Raw genomic sequence first — 19,431 nt, 5'->3', positions numbered from 1 at the left:
TTATAAAACCTGATAAATGTAGACGGAGAGGCCCAGCCTGCCGCCGTACATATATCCTGTAAGGAAATCCCGCTGGACCAAGCCCACGAGGAGGCAACGCCTCTCGTAGAGTGCGCTCTGACTCCCAACAGGCATTGAATGCCCTTGGCAGTATAAGCCAGCGCTATGGCGTCAACTATCCATCTGGATAGACTTTGTTTCCCAACAGCCATTCCTTTGGAACGTCCGCTGAACGAGACAAAGAGCTGCTCTGTCTGTCTAAAGGCAGCAGAGCGGGACATATAAGTTCTTAAAGCCCTAACAGGGCAAAGAAAAATCGAGTCCCCTTCCTCACTCGACGCCGGCAGGGCAGCCAGGGAAATGACCTGAGCCCGAAAAGGCGTGTTGAGGGATTTCGGCACATAGCCGTGCTTAGGTTTGAGTATGACTTTAGAGTCATTAGGACCAAACTCCAAGCACGTCGGGCTCACGGAGAGCGCGTGCAGATCGCCTATGCGCTTCACTGAAGCGAGAGCCATCAAAAACACTGTTTTGAAAGACAAATGTTTGAGGCTGATTGACTGGATAGGCTCGAAAGGGGCACCTTTCATGGCCGCCAGGACCGTAGAAAGGTCCCACATAGGGACTGACGGAGGTCTGGGTGGATTCAGTCTCCTAGCTCCCCTGAGGAAGCGGATGACTAAATCATTCCTTCCTAGTGACTGACCCAGCGTTGAACCAGAGAACGCTGAAATAGCCGCCACATACACTTTGAGCGTGGAAGGGGATCTGCCCTTATCCAACAGCTCTTGTAGGAAGGAGAGAACCTCCGTTACCTCACATCAGAGGGGTGAACGGCTCCGAGCTGTACACCAGCTGGAGAAAACCGACCACTTTGAAGCATAGAGTCGCCTGGTCGACGGCGCTCTAGCCTCCGTGATGGTATTCATGACTCCCTCTGCGAGACCAACGGGTATCCGTTGAGCACCCACACATGAAGGGACCATAGTTCCGGGTGTGGGTGCCAGATCGAGCCCCTGGCCTGCGAGAGGAGATCTCTCCTCAACGGCACTGGCCATGGAGCGATGTCTGCTAACTGCATCAGAACTGGGAACCATGCCTGGTTCTTCCAGAACGGTGCTACAAGCAGCACTGGGCATTTCGTTTTCCTGACCCGTTCCAACACCTGAGGCAGGAGGGAGACGGGGGGAAAAGCGTATAGCGGGCAGCGCGGCCACTTTTGGGACAGCGCGCTGTCGGTCTTTGAAAAGAATGCGGGGCAGTGAGCGTTTTCGCGGGACGCGAATAGGTCCACCTCCGCTTTGCCGAATCTCTCCCACAACAGCCGGACTGTTTGTGGGTGTAGAGACCATTCGCCCGTAGGAACGTTGTTCCTGGACAGTCTGTCCGGGCCCACATTCAGCAGCCCGGGCACATGTACTGCTCTCAGCGAGCGTAGGTTGTGCTGAGCCCCTAGCAGGAGGCGTTTCGCCAGCCTGTACAGGGGTATGGAAATCAGACCGCCCTGGCGATTTATGTAGGACACCACTGCCATGTTGTCCGAACGGACTAAGACGTGTTGGTCCTTGATGTGGGGACAAAAACGCGTCAGCGCGTTGTGCACTGCCAGCATTTCTAGGCAGTTTATGTGTTGGAGCTTTTCCCGTTCCGACCATAGCCCGAAGGACGTTCTGCCCTCGAGCAGCGCTCCCCATCCCGAGGAGGATGCGTCCGTAGACACCATCCTCACCCTCGAGGAAGTCCCCAGGCTTACACCTGATTGGTACCAGTCGTTCGCCATCCAAGGCACCAGGGCTGTGACACAGTCCTGATCGACCTTGAGGCGTAAATGACCGGACACCCACGCTCTGCGCGGAACCCGCGCTTTCAACCAGAACTGCAGCGGGCGCATGCGGAGCAAGCCCAGCCGGAGAACTGACGATGCTGAGGCCATGAGACCCAGCATCCTTTGAAATTTTCTGAGCGGGGTGAAAGCGCCGCGGCGGAAAGACATCGCCGCGCGCTGAATGTTCAGCACGCGCTGTGGCGACAGCCGCGCTGTCATAGACTGTGAGTCCAGAACTATACCCAGAAACGGAATCGTTTGGCTGGGGTTCAGTGAACTCTTCGCCCAATTGACCGTGATACCAAGATTCTCGAGGTGATCGAGTAAAATGGCTCTGTGCTCTATGAGCTGAGATCGTGATTGGGCTAGGATCAACCAGTCGTCCAAATAGTTCAGCACTCGCATGCCTCTGAGTCTGAGAGGAGCGAGCGCTGCGTCCATGCATTTCGTGAATGTACGAGGTGCCAGGGACAAGCCGAAAGGCAGGACTGTATACTGGTATGTCTGACCCTCGAAGGCGAATCTCAAGAATCGCCTGTGATGTGACGCTATCTGTATTTGAAAATACGCGTCCTTCAGATCTATCGACATGAACCAGTCTTCTCGGCGAACATGCGCGAGAATTTTGCTGGTTGTGAGCATTTTGAAACGGCGTTTCACTAATACTCAGTTCAGTCGTCTTAGATCCAGAATGGGTCTGATACCGCCGTCCTTTTTGGGGAGTAGAAAGTATCTGCTGTATATCCCCTGTTTGCTTTGAACACGGGGAACAAGCTCTATCGCCCCTTTGCTTATCAGTTTTGATATTTCGGCGCGAAGTAGGTGTGCTACATTCAGCGGAACCGAAGTTTCGACGCGCGCTGTGAAGCGCGGAGGGCGTCGACAAAACTGTAGCGAGAAGCCTCTCTTTATAATGCCTAAAGACCCAGTCCGAAACCCCGGGAAGCGCTGCCCATGCATCTGCATGGTTGGCTAGGGGCCGGATACAGAGCGCGCTCTGTTCGCCGTGTGACAGAGGTGCTACGGGGCTCACAAACATAGGCGTTATGCCTGCGGCATTTGAGGCGGGGGGCGCGCTTAATACAGCGGGCGGAGCGCTCGCCCTCGACCTTACAACAGTGTTTGACTGAGTGAGGGAGGGCTGCGCAAGCCCCGTAGGACTCGTGTGCGAGTAGATGTGGGCTGGGAGCGGGCACATTTACTGCTTGGGGCGCGCTGCTTGTGTAAGCAGCGCGCGCGCTCACAGGTCTCGTTTTTACAGAGAGCCTGTGATCTGATAGACATAGTGTTCGTGGGCACTGAGTAGTGGGCACTTTTACTATGTGGGGGGCGCAATCGACCTGAGTCGATTTTATTTGCGCGAGCCCTGAGTGCAGGGCTGTGCTTATGTGTATGGATGGGCACAGAGGAGTGGGCATCGACACTACATTTATAGCACCATCGGCCGTGGCCGGGACACCAGAAATCACACTCTTTTCGAGACATATCTGGGTAGCCGTAAAAACGGCTTTTGAGTGCAGGCAAGCGGGCACTTGTACAGGCTTGCGCTTTGCAGAAAACGCTGGGACAGCCGCGAAGCTTGGGGCTGAGACAGCGAGGCGCTTGGGTGGGAGGCCGGCCGCAACGGGACTCACACACCTGCGCTTTCCTAGGCGGGCTAGGACTTCTTCGGGGCCTCTGGTTTCACCACAATCCTCGGTCGCGGGGCGCCGGGCGCTCGATCGAGAGCGGGGTCTCGAGTTGCGCTGTTGAGGCTGCTGCGAAGAGGAGGCCGAAGGCGGGGGCTGAGGCTGTGATGTTCGCGGGGTCCGTTTGTCTCGACCCGCCGCGGAACCAGAGCGCTTCGGTAGGAAGTGCTTGAAGGCTTGAGACGCTTTCTGGGCTTCGGTAAATCTCTCCACGAACTCGGAGAGAGAAGAACCAAAGAGGCCAGCGGAAGACAGCGGGGCGTCGAGAAACGCGATGCGCTCGGAATCGGCCATCTCCGTGAGCGTCAGCCATAAGTGCCTCTCAGCGACAGTGGTGGAAGCCATACAGCGTCCCATGGCTTGTGCGGCAGCTTTGGTGGATCGGAGCGTGAGGTCCGAAGCACTCCTCAAATCCGCAATACAGACTGCATCAGGTCCAACCTCGTCCCATTTACGGAGGAGATCACCCTGGAATATCTGTAATGTAGCCATGGTGTGTAGCGCTGACACGGCTTGCCCAGCGGCGGAGAATATTCGCGCGAGCAGCGTCGACGTCATGCGGCAGGCTTTTGAAGGCAACACCGGTTTAGTCCGCCGTCCAGCAGAGGGCGGGCACAGATGGGTCGCTATAGCCTGTTCCACCGGCGGCAGAGAGAGGTAGCCTCGTTCATTCGCCTTGTCCAGTGAAGAGAATGCAGGAGACACAGATGAGCGCGTACGCGCAGAGTAGGGCGCGTTCCAAGCCTTCGCAACTTCTTCGTGTAACTCAGGAAGAAAAGGAGCGGGCTTAGATTCCGGAGAATTGCGCTCACCTGGGAGGAAGCTACCATCGAGCCGGGTGCGAGAGGGGGGCTCCGGTGCAGACCACTCGAGGCCAAGGCTCGCCGCGGCCAACGCGAGTACTCGCATGAGCTCCGTCTCAATGCTGGCTCTCACTGAGGGCTTTAGGGCAGGAGGCGCGAGGTCCTCAGAGCTCGCCCAATCCTCGCTGCCTGAAGCGAGGAGAGAACAGGAATCCTTTTCCCCCGACGCGGCCACCGAAACAACTTCCTCTGATGAAGCGGCGGCAGGCTGCGGGCGCTGAGCATCAGGAAGTGATTCGAGGGAGGTCGGTGAAGCTGGCGGGCGAACCGGCGAGCTTGGTCGGGGTGGAGAGGGTTCCGGGACCCGCTGCGAGCGGCGCTTCTTACGGCGCGGCATCGCGGCGGTGAATGCAGGCTTCGAGAAGGATGCCAGGCGGGTCCTCAGAGCCACCATAGGCAAAAGCTCGCAGTGAGGGCAGCCGCCGTCAGCGAGCGCGAGCGCTGCATGGTCCTCACCGAGGCAGGAAACACAGATGACGTGGTCGTCTCCCCCGGCGAGTGGGGCTCTGCACGAGCCGCAGGATTTAGGCATCTTTAGAAAGACGCCGCTCTTTTAGGGGGTGAGTGCTACGAGAACACTCACACACACACACAAAACAGAGCACAATAAAGGATATGGGCGTCGGAAAGCGCAGCAGGTACGGCTGTAGAAGGCGGCGTAGGCCAGCGGCTTCGAGGGCTCGTCCCGCTGAAGTGCTTGCTTCGAACGACGCTGCTTCCGTGATCCAGCGATGCGTGCGCTTCGCTGAAGAGATTAAAATCAAGTGAGTCAGCCTTCTCGAGCTCCTTTTATAGAGGTAAGCCACGCCCGTCTCGGCGGGAAGTGGCGAGGAGGGCGCAAAGCGCCCTCATTGGTCTGATGTTGCATCAGCCTGCGCTCGATAGGCTTATGCAGTTGCCGCAGAGCAGCCAATGAGCAGACAAGCCGTCTTGCTTCAGCTGTCTGCTGCTGCCGCAACGCGTTTTACATATATGAAAAATTAAAGGATAATTTTTGCTTCAGTGTTTCGTGAAAAGAGACTTTTCCCGTAGCGTTTTTCAAACGCAGTACGAGAGAACTCTCGTAAGAGAATTCTGAGTATGTTAACCCTGAAATGAGGAAAACTCTGGGTTTTCTGTTTCAGAATGGGAGGTGTGTCAAACCTGAGAAAGCAGAGTAAGTCAAGCCCGCTTCTGAAAGAGAGGTAACTTATACTTGGAGTCAGTTACCATGGTAACTTACTCTGGGAACCTAACTGGTCGGGAGCAGGTTTTCGTTGGTAGTAAATGCATCTTGATTGAAGAATTTTTAGATAATTTTGACTGGAAACAACAAAACAAAAGGCTAAGAAAGAAAAGCATTTCTGCAGTGCAGTACAGTCATTCATTGTGCATTTTGCTATATAACATTGGAGATGCAGAGCACATTAGTAAGGCACTGTATCAGAGCGGGAAGGAAAGTGTTTCCTCGACACAAACCCGTGAGATCCATCAAAGAGGAGATTCACAGGATTGTAGGTCAGTGGTGGAGAAATCGGTGTAAATGAGGTAATCTGATAAATGACGTTCATTTGATAACATCTTGCTGTGTCCTCTGGAAGTAACCTAATAATTAGAATTTCCTTTAGGATTTCCAGTGTGGTTGGATGCATTGATGACACACATACTCCCATAATCGCTCCTGCCGAAAATTAAACATTACATTACTGTATGGAATGGGAGGATGCCAGATGGAAGGGTATATATGCCATTACCACCACCACAGCTGTTAAATAAACACGAATTATTCAAGACTTATTTGGTCATTTTTATTTCCTACAAATACAAAAGCAACAGTAATTCTTTTTCCTGTCGGATTTGAATATTTTTCCAGTATTGTGTATCTCCGCTTCATCTATCAATGGTGTTCGCGGAGGAGAACTCAAATGTTAATTTCATTAGCCTAATTAAAAAATGTAACAGGTTGGATTAGAGAGCATTTAATTATGTGAAAGAGCATGGTTTTACATGGAAACCGCTGCGGCACATTGAAATACACACTCAATTACATTTATTTAATATGTAAAATGTTTGTATGTAGCCATGTTTGTATGTAGACATGTAAGTCATGTAGCCTACAGCCATTAACCTTTTATGCTTAACGATTTAACTGATTGAATTATGGTTGTATTGTTCAAATTTAGTTGCTGGCACGGTTTTTTTTTTTTTTTTTTTTTTGCCTGTGGGATACCATGAAAATGAGTATTAGGTCAATAACTTACCGTTCTACCAGTTTTCACCTTATAACAGTGATTGAGAATTATACTTGCGTATTAGGGATGATGCCACAATTCTCAATATAATATTGAACCGTTCGGTACGACATCCACGGTTCAATACATGCTTGTGAATTGCTGTTTTTTCGGTTTTACGTTTAAATAATTTATGTGCGTTTTGTTTCTCTCTGAATTGACTGTTTGTGTGTGCCTGTAAGTCTACGAGCTGAGATGAGGAAACTCCTCCCCGCGAGTAAATATTTAATCACTATGCTCTAAAGTTAGGGGGCGCTTAACCATCATTCCACACTTTAACATGGCGAGCGGCGGTGAAGTGAGGCTACAATTCGAAGAAATGTCAGCGTCTTTCAAATCCGTGGTGTGGGGACATTTCGGTTTTGCCGTTGAGTATAATGCAGAGGAAGAAAAAACGGTAAACAAACAAAAATGACTGTGTGCTAGCATTGTTTTGCACGTGTAGCCTACTCAAACGGAAACACTTCCAACATGACTGCACATCTGCGGCGCCATCACCCAGCAATATCACTGCCTGAAGGCAGGATAGCAGAGCAGGTAATAAAGTCCTCCAAAAAACAACAGTCCCTCGCTGAATCCTTCCAGCATACATACAGCATACAGTTTGCACATGGGCTACCAGCAGCTGTGAGATGTCAGTGTTCATTTTATATTATACAATACACTAGGAACTAGTGGACTTTTCTTAGCTTTTAAGTAAAATAAAGGAGTATTGCAATAAATCGTTTTTACTTACTGTTCCTATTGCCTAAGCATAGAATAACAAAAAAACACTTTTATGTGTCAAGCCATCAGAACCGAACCGAACCGAAAACCGTGGTTAAAAAATCGAGGTATGTATTGAACCGTGGGCTAATTGTATTGATGATAGGCATCCCTATTGCGTATAGACTCGGAAGTATGCGGATGTCTTTTTGTCGAGTTCTGTTGCCATGGTGAATCGTAATTTCGGAGCTCCATTGATCATGGCTTTTCACAGTCATGGTGCACATGCTTAACTCAGAGTCAACCTACTCAGAGTTGATTGAGCTAACTCAATTCAGCTGTTCTGAAACTGAAAACTCAGAGTTTCCCATCTCAGGGTAAATCAACTCAGAGTTCAAGTTTTAACTCAGAGTTGGTTGAGCCTCGATCCTTATTGAAACAGGCTCCTGCCCGCATCTAGAAACAGACATCAGTAAACTCGAATCCGATTTTCTCTCAACTGTTTTTGTTCACTTTAGACGTAACCAACTGTGTTTATGTAACCCTCGTGTGTATTTGGCAGTATTAGCACAATCAGACGCAAAGATAAAGTCCAGTTTGGCGCTGTTTGACAGTGTACACGCTCAGAAAAAGTGTATCATACATTTATTCATCGCACAGACCAATCTTTTTGTAGATATACTGTATGTCGCAGAGCCCTGCCATAGGCTATTATCCGCCAAAACGACAACTGGCAAATGAGAGTGGTGGATGCATTAGCAAGTTTGATTTGATTTATTAATTTATTTACAAAATAAAATTTAAAATGTATGAAAATAATTATATACATATTTACTTTTGAGTTGGAAATATTGTTATTTTAAAAAATTTTAGTAAAACCTTTCAGTCGTTATGGGGGCCAGGCTACGCCCATGGTTTAAAGAGCTTATAAATACAGGGATTAAAGTTCTCCGTTGCTACGACGGATTTTCGTTAATTGCAGGGTTCCCGTCTGTCCTTAATGTCTTAAATTTACTTTTCATAATTTTAAGGCCGTAAATAGGCTTTCATTTCTCAAATAGTGTAATAAATGTGTTAATTTTAGTTTGAATAGGTCTTAAATTAAGGAAAGACAAGGTTTATTCACCCTGCTGAGGGGGATGTGATCAAAGCCTGGAGTGGAGCGAAAGCACGTTCCTCTCTCCACTCTAAGCATTCTGTAATCACTTTGCTCATGGTCCACTCCGGGTATTCAATTACCGCTCACGTAAAAACTGCTCCGTGTTCACTCAATTAATCTTAGTTTTGGAGAAGTGCATGCCAGGCTACAGCTGAGCGCTGATGTAGAAATATTTCAGTTACCATGGACACACTTATAATGCAGGAAGGCTCCGATGTATCAGAGTTCGTGGGCTAAAAAAATCAAACAGCCAGGTATGTGTCTTTGCACAGTATGTCACAGGAGACTTCAATATTGCAATAATGGCAAAAAAGTGCTAGCTCGCCATCAATCAGAAATTAGTCGCAATGCTGCCGTTTTTGCTCTACTACATTACACATGGTCCCTGCCTGGTGCGACAAGTACCACAACGGAGGTTCACGCATCTATGGCCGACCTTGTGCGCGATCTAAAAGTGCGCATATGTTCTTTCATAGCGGAGCATGACCTGTCGTTCACAGTCTCACATATATTTTTTTCATAGATTAAAATAGCTTTTAAAATACGCAAACTGGCAATATTAAAGTGGTTTAAAACATCTCCCCTTAAAACGCTATTGGTCTCGACTATTTAAATAAAGTTAAAGCAGGGCTATGCAGTTTCGGGAATTTCTTCGCTGTATTCTCGCTTTTTGCTCACAGGTTTCTCTATAGAGCTCCCCCCACAGCTTCGGAATAGATATTTGACAACACTGTCGAAAAACTCCTTGGCGACTCTCAGATACCAGAGGCTAGTAGATCAACGGCATCAAAGCAGATGGGACATTCTTTAAAACGTCTTCTTCATTCGGGTTCGAACAGCGTGAGGGAGCGCAATAATGACAGAATTTTAGCAGATTCTTTTGCCGTAAAGCAATTCGTTACATCGCAAGACCTGATATCACGCAATACTTTCTGATGCTGAGGCCGGCGGCCCTCCGCCCCAAAGTTGCAAGGGTGGTTTTTCGGCTCACAGGCGCTTGGGGGGTGCGAGACGACCACCATTCAACCCGAAAAAAGTCATATAACTATTCCAATGACTCCGAAGCTGTTCGGTTAAGGTAAAAAAGTTACTTAGTTCACCTTTAAAGGAATATGACTTGGCCTGAAAAAAAAATTCAGTCAGAAGAATTGTTATCACTTTAATCCTTGTAAATATAAAGCATTTTCATGTTTCAGACAGATAAATCATGCACCTTTCCCACAGAAAGATCACTCTGTGTCCTTCGCTATTTTACATATGTTTTTTGTCCATAGAAATGTGTTGTTCACTACTGTAAAGGTTGATGGTTTCTGCACACAATGCACAGATGCAAATAATCGATAATCAAATGCATTGTTGCAGCCCTACTTTTAATGAAACAGCAGACAGAACTAAAGAAAGAATTATTTCTGTTTTCTCAGTATCTCATATGCAGAATCCAACTATGTGTCTATGAAGAGAGACGGAGCCACGAATTTAATTATAAACAAGCCTGAAAAACACCAGGACTCTTATTTTGAAATTCTTGCTTTACTATTGCCGGGTCGGCTTCTCATTCAAAAAGTGAGTGAGTTTGTCACTTTGAGCTGCTCACTGGAGGATTGAAAGACATTGTTTTCCTTTTTCTTGTAATTTCCTTGTTGTGAAACTGCTTTGGACAAATGTGCAAATGCAAAAAGTGTTAAACAAACTGAAACTGAATTGAAAGAGATGTATTGTACAGAAAATACAAGATTTGACATTTGTGTTGATTTAGATTTTATTTTATACATCAAAACCTTTATTTTTCATATTTTTTTAATCTGTTCTATTTTGTTGTGTCAGCAGTGTGAATATAGATGATCAGACTGGAGACCAGGATTCTCCTCAGGCAGTGAATGATGAACTACAGAGAGTCAAACACAGACACAAAGCCAGCATGAAGAACAAGTATGAGAGATTATTTGAGGGACTGAAACTCCAAGAGAATGAAACCCTCCTGAACAGGATCTACACACAGCTCTACATCATAGAGGGAGAGAGAGGAGGAGTGAATGAAGAACATGAGGTTTTACAGATGGAGAAAACAGCCAGAACACAACACTCTCAAGACACTCCAATCTACTGCAATGACATCTTTAAAGCCTCTCCTGAACCAGGACGCCAGGAGAAAGAGCAGATCAAGACTGTTCTCACCAAAGGCATCGCTGGAATCGGGAAAACCGTCTCTGTGCAGAAGTTCATTCTGGACTGGGCCGAGGGAAAAGACAATCAGGATGTAGATTTCATGTTTGTGCTTCCATTTCGAGAGCTGAACTTGATCCGAGATCATCAGTACAGTCTTCACAGACTTCTGCTGGACTTTCATCCTGAACTTCAAGATCTGGACTCAAAGATTTATGAGGAGTGTAAAGTTGTGTTCATCTTTGATGGTCTGGATGAAAGCAGAATCACACTGATGTTTTCAGACGCTCAGGAAGTTTCTGATGTGACTGAGAATTCATCAGTGGGTGTGTTGATGTCAAAGCTCATGAAAGGAGATCTGCTTCCCTCGGCTCTCATCTGGATCACCTCCAGACCAGCAGCAGCCAATCAGATCCCCTCCAAATACATCCACCGACTGACAGAGATTCAGGGATTCAATGAGCCTCAGAAGGAGGAATATTTCAGGAAGAGAATCAGTGACGAGCATCAAGCCAGCAGAATCATCTCACACATCAGAAGAGCAAGAAGCCTCCACATCATGTGTCACATACCCATCTTCTGCTGGATCTCCTCCACTGTGCTTCAGAAGCTCCTGGAAGAAGATCTGAGTGCAGAAATCCCTCAAACTCTGACTGAAATGTACATCCACTTCCTGCTGATTCAGATCAACATGAGGAATCAGAAGTATGAAGAGAGAGATCCAGAGAAACTCCTGCAGTCCAACAGAGAAGTGATTGTGAAACTTGCTGGAGTGGCTTTCCATCAGCTGATGAAGGGCAATGTGATGTTCTATGAGGAGGACCTGATTGAGAGGGGCATAGACGTCACTGACGCCTCAGTGCATTCTGGGATTTGCACTGAGATCTTTAAGGAGGAATCTGTGATTCATCAGAGGAAAGTCTACAGCTTCATTCATCTGAGCGTTCAGGAGTTTCTCGCTGCTTTCTATGTGTTTTACTGCTATTTAATGAAGAACAAGGAACCACTGCAGCTTCTGTGTGAATTCAGGTCTGATGAAGTCTCTCTGTATGATCTACTAACATCAGCAGGAGATGAAGTCTATCCGTATGATCTACTAACATCAGCAGGAGATGAAGTCTATCCGTATGATCTACTAACATCAGCAGAAGATGAAGTCTCTCTGTATAATCTACTAACATCAGCAGTAAATAAAGCCCTCAAGAGTGAGAATGGACGGCTGGATCTGTTCCTGCGGTTCCTGCTGGGCGTCTCACTGGAGTCCAATCAGAGACTCTTACAGGATCTACTGACACACACAGAGAACAGCTCAGAGAGCATTAGGAGAATCACACAGTATATTAAAGACAAGATCAAACATCCGAATGCTCATCTCTCAGCTGATCAATCCATCAATCTGTTCCTCTGTCTGCTGGAAGTGAAAGATCAGACTCTGTCCAAAGAGATTCAGGAGTTTGTGAAATCAGACAAACACTCAGAGGAGGAACTCTCTCCGTCTCACTGCTCAACAATCTCCTACATGCTTCAGATCTCAGAGGAGGTTCTGGATGAACTGAACCTCATGAAATACAACACATCAGCTGAGGGGAGAAGAAGACTGGTACCAGCTGTGGTCAACTGCAGAAAAGCTCTGTGAGTATTTAATCATTAATAGCTAAAGAATCCTTTTTATGATCATGTCATGATCAGGTCATGATGTGGAGTTTTACATTATTTATTATATTCCCTGAGGTTCACTTATACTAGGTGAGCCAAACTCAGTTCCCTAGAGCACAGGTTTACAAACCCTGGGTCGCCAGGATGATTTAAGGAGAATGGAGTTACATTTAAAATAAAATACAAATAATACATAAAGTCATAGTCTATAGGCCTGTATAAAAAGAATAAATATGCTAAATATATTTGACTTAAAGAATTAACAGATTAACAAAAGAAAAGAAAAAGCAGTGTGACAGTATTCTGCTGAGGTTGGTTTATTTTTGTGAAGCGCTCCACAAACTAGTTGACGGGAAGGAAACTGAGACAACAGAAAACACGTCCTGTTTGTTTGCAAATGTTAATTTTAACGGACATCCCAGATTGGCGGACCCGTACACTCAGTCAATGATGGACGATCTGACAGAATTAACGTCATCGCTTCCTCCGGTTGAGTGGCCTGACTTCTACACCGACCCGATAGAGAAACTGAGGGCATATAAATCTTTAGATGCCTATAACTGTAATGGTCACATACAAGACTTGTGTGGTAGCCTACGATCCGCAGTTCTGCTGAGCCAGCGCCACAGCCAGACAGAAGACGACAATGTAAAGAGTGACATTACGGTGCAATTTTAATGATGTGAATATTTTCCAGAAATAAAAATTCCAGATACAGCATATTCATTTTTTAACTATGCATGATTAACGTTACACTTTCTTATCAGCTTCTTCAAAAAGTCTAGTCACAATCACTCAAAACAATGTATACAATCATAATGATTCACAAATAATCACAATAATTTAGAAAACATTATGCGATAAAATGTCAAATTTGAGCATATACTCCGTCGATTCTAGAACCCAACAACATAAGATGACATTTAATAATAATAATAGTAATTAAAGCTCCTTATTATGTAGTCGAATCTGTGCTGGTTTGTACTGGCCGCCTCCAGTTTTCACTTTGTTTTGCCTCCAGCTAGCGCCGTGACGTAACTGTGACGTTGGCGCAAAAGGGGTCAATACACTTTAATATATGTAAATTTAATCTAAATTAAGCTTTGGTACCGAAATTGGTACCGAGAACCGTGGATTTTCACTGGTATTGGTACCGAATACTGAAATTTTGGTACCGTGACAACACTAGTCCCCAGCTAAGCAAGCCAAAAGCCAATGGCAACAAAGGTGAAAAAAGGCAACAGTGGCAAGAAACCAAAACTCCATCAGGGCCGAATGGAGAAAAAACCTTGGGAGAAACCAGGCTCAGTCGGGGGGGCAGTTCTCCTCTGGCCAGCGAACGAACAGTATGTGATTATGATTGCAGCATTATAGGTCAGAAGTCAGATGGAACTGGATATTATTCTGATTGTTTCAATCTAATCTGAGATAAGATTATCTATGAGAGATAATTTACAGTCTGCCGTTCATAATGTTGATGTGTGTGTGTGTCTGTAGGTTGTCTGGCTGTATGGTGACAGAGGAAGGCTGTGGTTATGTGTGTTCAGCTCTGAGTTCAAACCCCTCACACCTGAGAGAGCTGGACCTGACGAACAATGACCTGCAGGATTCAGGAGTGAAGATTATTTCTGAAGGACTGAAGAGGCCAAACTGTAAGCTGCAGATTCTGAGGTATTTAATAATATATAAGAGATTTAACACACCAACACAGAAAACATACAAAGGGACAGGTGCTAGCTGTTGGAGATTATGTGGGAAAAGGGAATCTAACCATTATCATATTTTTGGGGAGTGTCAGAAATTAATCCAGTTTTGGCAAGGGATTGAAGGAAATTTGGCAGCTGTTTTTGAGGTGACGATTCCTTGTAATTGTGAATGTTTACATCTGGCTAATATTTCTTTTGATGGGTGGAATAACATCGATATGAAACTGATTCTTCTGGCAGCCAGTAAAAAAAGTAATTACAAAGAAATGGCTAAAACCAGAGTCACATACAGTTGATGATTGGATTGACATATTACACTATACAGTATATATATATATTAGGGGTGTAACGGTTCACAAAATTCACGGTTCTGAAAATACACTTGTGTCACGGTTCGGTTCGGTACGGTTCGGTACGTTTGATACAGCAAAAAGAAAGAAATGCCAGAGAAATTTCCTTGAATTATTATTTTTTTTAAACTAACATCATAAAGTATGATATTTTTTTACTTTGCACAATTCTACAGCTATAGGCTAATTGACTCTTCTTATGAGCATAAAAAAACAGCTGTTTGGAAAAAATGATATGTAATATCCTATTGTAGTAATTATAAACAAAGGTTTATTTTAGTTCAGATTAACATTTGAGGACAGCAATTGTATTCATAATGTCAAAATAAAACCGACATAATGTTACTTGAAGGCATTATGCCTACTGTTCCTGCCAAACTTCCATGGCTGCAGTTAGTGTTACTACAGTAAATCCATAGTGAATGTTGCTGATCTGTGGACACTGGATAGTTCATTCATGGCACAATGTTTCTTCCTGGTTTCTTCCTGGTTTCCACGTGCTGTTTGATCCATTAATAACGGAGGAATGTCAATGTTTCTCACTAGACTCTCGCAGCGATGTTATTACTTCTGTGGCGAATTCAAATGCTTTCTTTACTGGATCTCTTATTAGCTCTGTGTAGTAACGGTGTCGCATGATCACGATCGGGTCGCGCTGCACTGTTCCAAACTGATAAATGGTCCTTCAACCAAACAATAACGAGCAGTTTCGTTCCACTTGCATTACGTTTGCCATTTGATGTTGGGCAATGTTGTGGTCGCGCCGGCGTCTCTTACATGCCACGCGCAACGCGCCTACATTTGAAATAAAGAAATGAACCGAAACGAACCGTTCGGTTTGAAAATGCGTACCGAAAACCGAACCGAAAGCCTTGTACCGAACGGTTCAATACGAATACGCGTATCATTACACCCCTAATATATAAATATATATGTGCGATGGAAAAGATTTCCATTTCCTTAAGAGCCCAGATAGAATACATTTGTTCAATATGGAAAAAAATTATTGATTATATAAAACCAATTTGCACTGACATTTTTTGAAGCATAAATGGTCTGTAAGGTTATGTTTTGTTAATAATTATAAGTAATAGCTCCCCTTGTTCTTGTGTAAAACACAAAACATCTGTATAAGCTTGAGTATTTAATTTTCATGACCATTGGTAGACATGATGGGTTATAATGATGTCTCTGTATTGACGTATATGTTTTTGTTTTATTGTAAAGAAGCTTTTCTGCCTTGATAAATGTATATATTTGTCCGCTGAAATTGAAAAAAGAACATATAAGAGATTATTTACAGTCTGCCAGTCATGTGTGTTTTTGTAGATGATCTGATTGTGTGTCTGTAGGTTGTCTGGCTGTATGGTGACAGAGGAAAGCTGTGGTTATTTGTCTTCAGCTCTGAGTTTAAACCCATCACACCTGAGAGAGCTGGACCTGAGCTACAATCACCCAGGAGTCAAGCTGCTCTCTGGCAAACTGAAGGATCTAAACAGCTCATTGCAGATACTCAAGTATGTGGGACAAGCAAGCCTCGTTTACACTGCAGGTCTTGATGCCCAGTTCTGATTTGTTGCCTATATGACCGTCCGTTTACACGTTCTTGCCTGTTGATTTAAAAATGTGGCTTTCCCCTGTTGTTTAATTTCATGGAAACAGACACCAGTGATTTTGCCAAGAGATCTCTTATTTATTTAATTATATAAGACATAGGAGGAAGAGACAATGGACTAAGCGAAGGTCTAATTCAGCTTCTCAGTCATCTTCTCTACATTTCCATCTCTTCCTGATTTTCTGACAAAAAGGGCTTGGTTTTTATACCACTGACCAGGAAAAAACTACATCATAGCAACCCATACATTCAGCAGAGGAACATATGGTTTCCATTAACATAGGAATGTATACCCTTGTATAAACACTGCATATACATTACAGTCTTTCCAGCACACAATTCAGTCCAAAGTCTCCCTTTCTCCCTTTCTCACAAAATACATTGAGTACAAACAATTATAAATGTATATAAAAAGTAATAATACTAAATAATACTAAAAACATTAAATGATAAAATTTGAGTCTTCAGTCCCTCCACTGGAACTACGTCAGTAAGATCCACACCAATACTTCGCCAGTGGCCAACCTATAGAAGTGATAGTGAGGAGGAAAAGCAGACCAAGAAATAGAATAGAAGACAGAAGAATAGAAACAGAAAAGAAGAAAAACAAAACAAAACAAAGAACAAAATAACAAAGAACCCCAACCATATTATGTCCCCGCATACTACTGTATGTGTCATTTAATGTCTATGTGTATGCATTTAAAAATGAACCCCAATCATCTAAGAAAAGAAAAACTAATAAGTCTTCTGCCAGTGCCTTGACTCGTTAATTACTTAACTCCTCAAGTTCCTGGCCAAAACAACAAACTAAAATAAACGTTGATGTTAAAGGATTCTATCCCTTGGGGTTGAAAATCAGTAAGTGGGTGTTCATTGTTTGTGAGGTTGTGTTTTGTATGTAGTGTAGAATGTGTAAAATCTTTTTTTTACACAGAATTTCCCATTCTTGGTTCTATCAATATGTCTCGTATTGAGAATAACTTACAACCATCTCTAATCAATGTCAATAGACTTGATTCCTGAAATGGAAGCAGAGAAATAATTAAACATCACTTCTTTATTCCCAATCTTTAAAGCTAATGGATGAACAGTGTTCAATATCAGGCCATAAGCCATCATTATCACTTTGTTCATTCACTAAGCAAGGTTTAACTTGTGACCAATGATACCATCTATCTGTTCCTACACCCTTCCCTTTAAGGCAGACACTTGTATCAGTTGTTCTATCAGGCCATAAGCCATCATTATCACTTTGTTCATTCACTAAGCAAGGTTTAACTTGTGACCAATGATACCATCTATCTGTTCCTACACCCTTCCCTTTAAGGCAGACACTTGTATCAGTTGTTAAGAGTATTTCACATGATCCTTACTATCTAGATTTTAAACCCTTTCTAGCAATAAGTTTGACCATAACAAAACTGCCTAACTCGGGAATGTGTGGAATGTCAGTAGTGGTGTGTTTTCATCCCATTGCTGTTGAGCTTCTCGCACTTTCTTATTATTGTCTTTGGTAGCTTTGTCCAGCATTGTGAAATAGCATCGTAACTTCTCTTGGATTAAAGTAGAATCTCCTCCCGTTCCCGCAGGTGGTGGTGTATCAAGAGATAGAATCATTGCTCCTCCAGTCATCAGTTACGAATAAATCCCTCTATAAGCTGACGAACTTGTGTTTCTGTCCACATCTTCCCTTGAAAGGTTTCATCATGATTTTGCTTAATCAATGTCACTGATGTGAATGGAATTTTTCCACTTCCCAAGATTTCTTGGATTTCTTTTCGAAACACATCTAATGTTTGCCAAAGACCCAGAGGTCGTCCTTGGTCATCAACCCACAAATTTATCCATTGGGCTGTTGTTATCGAAGCTGGCAAGCGTTCCCATCTGTCTCTTGGGATTTTAGCTTTCACAATGGTGTGTTTGTCTTTTAATGTAATTTGATGTGCTTCAACCAGAGAATCTAATTCTCGCCAAAATTCTGTGTTTGGATCTTGTCTCTTCAGAGGAGGCAAAGCTGTGAGAATGGCGTTCTCCTGGTGTGAATGGTCTCTCTTCTGTCATCATTTCAGATTATAAGTCTTCCCTTTTAACAGCAGGTGAAGAAAATTCAGGACCAATCTTGTCAATTGTGATCATGTCGTCATCTCTTGTCTCATCACCCCAGTCAGATCCATAATTACGAGCTGGTGTACATCGCAGCATGTCTCTGTTTGGCTGGGCTGATTTAGATCTTGTTATTATTGGAGCTGCTTGTGCAGATGCAATGTACATCTTATCAATTGGACCTCCATTTGATCTCGAAGCTTGAGGCTGTGTCAGAGGTTTAGATGAACTTGTATATTGTTCAGGCAAAGTTGGATAGATTGGTTTGTAAGGAGGAGGTGTTTCTGTGGCAGCGGATTTCACTGATTGTTGTGAATATTTCCTTTCAGCTTCAGTTATTATGTTTGTCCAATCTGGATCAAACAAATCATCATTGGTTGTATTTTCTCCATCTGAACATTTAATGGACATGATTTTGTTCAACTTGTTAAATGCTTCAATTTGAGGCTTCATTGCTTCAGCAAGTGGAACTGGACCTCCATTTGGATTATAAATGTATATAAAAAGTAATTATACTAAATAATACTAAAAACATTAAATGATAAAATTTGAGTCTTCATTGCCCCATATCCGATTCATGTATTTACATTTGACATACTATCTGAAACGTTGCGCATGCTTAAACTTGCACAGATGGACGAACATGAAATGTGCTTGATGCTAGCTTTGCGATATACTGTATTTTCCGGACTATACAGGTTTTTTTTACATTTTTTTAACAGTTTGGCTGGTCCTGTGACTTATAGTCAGGTGCGACTTGTATATCAAAATTAATTCATATTGACTGACATGAACCAAGAGAAAACATTACCGTCTACAGCCGCGAGAGTACAGATGCTGCTCCTGTAGCCTACCCCTGAAGAAATTTACTGAAAACAACTGAAAAACTGTTAACTGAAACATTAACCTAAAGACAACTGATAAAGACTGAACACAAACAAACTGCCCCCAAAAATAAATAAATCTCCATGTTTTCGGTGCTGATGCGGTGGTGACGTGTTCATGTCACAAAGAACCGGCAAAATTAATGATTATGAATATGTCAAATATAGCAAGGAGACATTTTAATTGTTTATTAATAAACAAGTGTTTTCTGTGTCAGTGTCGGCTGCAAAGATAAAGTTGACGATGCTGACTCGTGATCTTCGCCGTAGTGAACTCACCAGAGAGAAATGCACATTTCATCCAGATTACATAAGCAGAGAGCAGAGCAGTCTTTTTTCTTTCATTTTGAATTGTTCTGTTTAAAAGTAGACATTTCAAGCTTTCTATATGTGTCTCAGGTCTGTGAGGCAAGTAGGCCAACTTATATGCTGAGTTTCGGT

The 19,431-nt window shown here is 44.1% G+C and overlaps 1 protein-coding gene across 3 annotated transcripts in view; it reads left to right on the top strand.

Annotated features, from left to right (window-relative positions):
* Window positions 1-19,431, top strand: part of LOC311077437 (NACHT, LRR and PYD domains-containing protein 1 homolog) — a 79,974-nt gene that overhangs the window by 17,025 nt on the left and 43,518 nt on the right. For 2 of the 3 annotated variants that reach the window (XM_084105905.1, XM_084105906.1), the window contains 3 exons: window positions 10,335-12,305; window positions 13,827-14,000; window positions 15,738-15,902. In XM_084105905.1, the coding sequence (XP_083962031.1) occupies window positions 10,335-12,305; window positions 13,827-14,000; window positions 15,738-15,902 (2,310 nt within the window). The remainder of the gene's footprint in view (window positions 1-10,334; window positions 12,306-13,826; window positions 14,001-15,737; window positions 15,903-19,431) is intronic. The other variant, XM_084105907.1, reaches the window with a different exon arrangement.

Source organism: Abramis brama, assembly GCF_963993115.1.
Source record: "Abramis brama genome assembly, chromosome: 2".
Classification (NCBI taxonomy): Eukaryota; Metazoa; Chordata; class Actinopteri; order Cypriniformes; family Leuciscidae; genus Abramis; species Abramis brama.
Note: the sequence above shows the minus strand (reverse complement) of the source record. Positions and strands in the feature narration are given on the sequence as shown.